Source organism: Argentina silus, assembly GCF_951799395.1.
Source record: "Argentina silus genome assembly, chromosome: 8".
NCBI classification, from domain to species: Eukaryota; Metazoa; Chordata; class Actinopteri; order Argentiniformes; family Argentinidae; genus Argentina; species Argentina silus.
This window is the reverse complement of record NC_139662.1, coordinates 21,280,119-21,285,118: the sequence shown is the minus strand read 5'-3', so window position 1 is coordinate 21,285,118 and position 5,000 is coordinate 21,280,119. Positions and strand designations below refer to the sequence as shown.

At 50.9% G+C, this 5,000-nt stretch overlaps 1 protein-coding gene across 1 annotated transcript in view; it reads left to right on the top strand.

Annotated features, from left to right (window-relative positions):
- LOC310807949 (membrane-associated guanylate kinase, WW and PDZ domain-containing protein 1-like) overlaps positions 1-5,000 on the top strand; it is a 41,506-nt gene that overhangs the window by 27,863 nt on the left and 8,643 nt on the right. Inside the window, exons 13-14 of the mRNA XM_083674620.1 lie at positions 2,104-2,299; positions 2,900-3,220. Coding sequence (XP_083530746.1) covers positions 2,104-2,299; positions 2,900-3,220 — 517 coding nt within the window. The remainder of the gene's footprint in view (positions 1-2,103; positions 2,300-2,899; positions 3,221-5,000) is intronic.

Below are 5,000 nucleotides of genomic sequence, written 5' to 3'. Positions count from 1 at the left end.
CCTCACATCACACGCCGCTCTTTGTTTTTAGCCTGTGCTTTTATCCAGGTTGGTGGAGAGTGGGGGTTGGGAACGGGGGACGGGGGGGGGAATGGGGACGGGGGACGCGGGGGGGGACGGGGGGTGACGAGTCAAACCTTGTCACTATGTGTCCTGCTCACTTCATTCTCTGGCGCTCTGGTGCTAATTGTGTCGTTAAAAGGCGGGTACTGGCAGCCGGTGTTTGCCCTCTACGTACGGCCAAGTCATCCAATGGGCAATTAGTCATCCTGAAACACTCCCTGGCTTAACTTACTCACAACTCATGATGAAACATTTGCCCGACTCAAAGCATAAACCGTGTCCCCTGTGAGCCTGGACATAAGCGCTACATCGTGGACGAACAGGAATCAGAGCTATGAATAAAACAGTGTTGAATCTGAAAAAAGGAACGCGACTCTCCTCTCACTTTGCAGTGATGTCAATATCAGTTTCATCACTTAATACTGTAGCTGTTTCCTGTCAGAGTTCTGAGTGCCTTGGGGCTGTCAGTGAAGAGCTACGCTGTTGTTCACAACACTGGTTCTCTCTCTCTCTCCCTCTCTCTCTCTCTCTCTCCCTCTCTCTCTCTCTCTCTCTCTCTCCCCCTCTCTCTCCCCCTCTCTCTCTCTCTCCTGACGGCTCTGCGCCGATCAGCAAACTGCCCAAAAACTGCCAGTCTCTTTCTCCTCTCCCTGTCTGCATCACTCTCTCTCTAACCTCCAGTGCTCCGTCTGTCGGAGTCTCTCCCAACTAATACGGAACGGTAGCAGAGTACAGGCCAGCTCTGCCGTTTCTCACCGACGGCTGGTGTTGTCTTAAACAGGAGGTACAGGTCCTGGGAGGCTCATTTAGACAGCTTGTTAAGGGAAGTAAGGGCCCTTCCCCGGAAGCCTTTGGTTGTGTGCCATGGGTTTCTTGGGAAAGAAAAAGGGTGAGGGAAGGAGAGAGAGCGAGCGTGAGTTACAGATACAGACAGAAGAGAAGAGAGATGGAGGGAGTGAGAGAAAGACAGAGATGCAGGTTTGCCCCAGAGGAGTTAGAAGTTGGTATTTGTGCCAAGGCTGCTGCACTTGTTTCCTACACACACACACACACACACACACACACACACACACACAACTCTTCTCTCTCCCACACAGTTTTAAAAGCACAGCTCCGTGGCCTCAATAGACTACTCCTAAACACTTTAGACACAGTTACAGGCTAACCTGAAGAAAAAACTAGGTAGAATTGAACTGAACAGGATTAAAGAAAAACTGCTGTATTGAACTTAAACCGAGTAACAGTAAACGATTGCGATGACTGGACTGGTTTTACTGTCACTCATTTTGAGGTTCTTCGATCTGATTTTCATCCAATTTACAAAGATTCACAACACTTATTTATGCGTATCATAGCAGATGCACTTACAGCAAGTCGCTCTGGATCAGAAGTTTGACTCACCAACTGCCAAAGAATTCCGGAACACTCACCACCTCGAATGCCAAGTGTTTTATTTGGTGTTTGCCGAGCAACAATATTTTGATTGGCTATGAAATGAAGCATCATCATTTACGCATTTTTGGTGAATAAAGTCACCCTTGGCACTCCAGAATGTCGACAGTTATTGTCGTCTGTATTCTCCCTCCGTGCTCCGTGAGTTAAGACTGATGAATAGACAGAAGATAGATGGCTCCTCCTACGGCCGCCACGGTGTGTTGCTGCGCACTTCTTTGTTTGTTTTTAGTCTTCACCAAGTCAATTTCCTGTATCTGCAAATATACAGTACCAGTCAAAAGTTTGGACACAAACTTACCAAGAGTGTCCAACGCCTGTCATCAAAGCAAAAGGTGGCTACTTTGAAGAATCTAAAATATAAAACATTTTCTGGTTTGTTTAACGCTTTTTTGTTTACTACATAATTCCATATGTGTTCCTTCATAGTTTTGATGTCTTCAATATTAATCTACAACGTAGAAAATGTTTTTTTTGTGTGTCCAAACTTTTGAGTGGTACTGTACTTGGCCAAATAAAAAGTTCTGATTCTGATTCTGATTCTGATTCTGATTCTGATTCTGAATGTGTGTGTTATATGTATCGTAGATCTACATCGGACACATTGTGAAATACGGTGCGGCAGACGAGGATGGGCGCCTGCGCTCGGGCGATGAGCTCATCTCTGTGGACGGCACGGCCGTGGTGGGCAAGTCTCACCAGCTGGTGGTGCAGCTCATGCAGCAGGCGGCCAAGCAGGGCCACGTCAACCTCACCGTCCGCCGCAAGAGCACCGGATACGGAGGTAAGGAGGGCCGGAGCAAGCTAATATATGATCTCTCTCTCTCTCTCTCTCTCTCTCTCTCTCTCTCTCTCTCTCTCTCTCTCTCTTTCTTTCTCTCTCCCTAACACACACACACACACACACACACACACACTGTTACACAACTTCTCTCTCGCTCTCTCTCTGTCTCTCTCTCTCTCTCTCTCTCTCTCTCTCTCTCTCTCTCTCCTAACACACAAACACACACACACACACACACACACACACACACACACACACACACACACACACACACACACACACACACACACAAACAAGTTAGGCACAACACAAGAGCACACAAAAATAATTCTCTCACACCCACTCCAACCTGGGTCAAAACCTGAAGCCGCCTACCACCCTACACACACCAGCCTGGGTACAATGTGATCTGAGGCCTAGAGCTTAGTGAGCCTAGTTCTCTCACCAGCTAGTGTAGGAGGATGTCTGTCTTTGCCCATCAAAGCAGCCACAATCCGGAGGTATATATTGTACACCACTCAAACTGTCTTTGTAACTTTTCTTCCTCCTCTCCTTCTCTCCTCCTCTCTTCCTCTCCTCCTCCCTTCCTCTCTTCCTCAGTGTCCAAAGGGGAGGGTGACGTGCCCCCGTCCCCGGCCTCATCCCACCACAGCAGCACCCAGGCCCCCTCCCTGACGGAGGGCAAGCGGACCCCCCAGGGGAGCCAGAACTCCCTCAACACGGTCAGCTCGGGCAGCGGCTCCACCAGCGGCATCGGCAGCGGGGGAGGGGGGGGCAGCGGGGGAGGGGGGGGCAGCGGCAGTGCTGTGGTGCCGGCCGCCCTGCAGCCCTACGACGTGGAGATCCAGCGCGGGGAGAACGAAGGCTTTGGATTCGTCATCGTGTCGTCCGTTTCCAGGCCTGACGCCGGGACTACTTTTGGTAAGCTGGTTGGGTGTGGCTGGGCTGACCTGACCTGACCTGACCTGGGCTGACCTGACCTGACCTGACCTGACCTGACCTGGGCTGGGCTGGGCTGGGCTGGGCTGGGCTGGGCTGGGCTGGGCTGACCTGACCTGACCTGGGCTGGGCTGGGCTGGGCTGACCTGACCTGACCTGACCTGACCTGACCTGGGCTGGGCTGGGCTGGGCTCGGCTCACTGGCCTGAGCTGGGCTGGGCTGGGCTGGGCTGGGCTGGGCTGGGCTGGGCTGGGCTGGGCTGACCTGACCTGGGCTGGGCTCGGCTCATTGGCCTGAGCTGGGCTGGGCTGGGCTGGGCTGGGCTGGGCTGGGCTGGGCTGGGCTGGGCTGGGCTGGGCTGGGCTGGGCTCGGCTATGTTGCACTATTTAGTGCTGGGTTCTGCTTGGCTGAGTTTTCTAAATCTGAATCTAACTTGGTTCTAACTTGGTCTGAATCCAACTGGTCTTAAGTGTGTGAGTAACATGGAGTGACGTGAATTAAGAGCTGATGCTTATGAAGAGTGAATCGGTTCTAGCTTCGTCTCATGAGGTGTGACAGTATGCCCATCCTCTGTTTCCTTGCTTTATCAAAAGTCCCTCTGAAAGTTTTACAAACTGTGCCAACTGAAATCGCTGATGTCCCAGTGCGTGAAACAGGCCAGCAAACACACACAGCACTGCAGCAAACAGAGCATCAACACGTCACTCAACCAAATGATGGATGTGATTTACTGGGGGGAATTACAATATTTTGACAGTCACTCCTCATTGAGTTTGTCCCCCCAACCCCCCACCCGCCCGCCCCAATCCCGCATTATGACAAGCTGGGGAACAGTATTGACGGGAGTGCACTTAATGACACAGGCTGAGGTCACAAACCCACAATCACAAGCTTAGGGAGACAGAAATCTCTTTATGTGCCGAGCTCATTCTCCTGGGATAAGGCTGGCTGCCGCTTTATCAAAAACACCATCACCGTGGATTCAGGCCTCACGGCCCACAGGGCTGTTTCCCTCAGCATGTAATTGAAGTCTACTGAGCACAATCCATAGCTGTCTATAACGTTTATGTATGAAGGCAAAATAGTGAAATTGCATCCATTAAGGTCACTCAGCCATCGGAGAGGGATTTTAAATGTGCTGTTCTGAACAGCTTCGATCCCAAGCTGCCTCTGATGAGTTTTGCGACACCAATGTCGCTCCAAGGTCTCTTGTATACCTGATGATCATGATGATGTAGAGTTCGGGTGCAACGAGCGACGCATTGAAATGTGTGTGTTTGTTAGCTGAGGTACGCAGGGCCGCTTTCTTTCCATTGGTAAGTTGTTGCAGCTCCACGCGACGGAAACCGTTAAAGGGGGACTCTGGGACGCGGTGTGTCAGGCCGCCACATTTCGTTAAAGACATTGTGGTGAACGAGAGCGGGGGAGGGCGCCTACTCGCTTCACTGCCCTCTGACATCAGATGTCGATCAAGACGTCGAGGAGCCAATCGCATTCTCTCGTCTGTGGCAGCTTCGCCATAGCCATTTTACTACAGTGTCATACCCCAGAGTCTATCTTTAAGGATGTGTATATATATATATATATATATATATATATATATGTCATTTCTACTGGCAGGAGAGGTACTATTACCTACTGTTTCAGGATCTCTCATTGTCTCATTAGAGATTTGCTCTCTGTCTCGCTCTCTCTCAGTGTTGGTGGGGGGGATTGGAGGGATGTGCTGATCCAGGATATTTCTGTTTGAAGCCCACCCC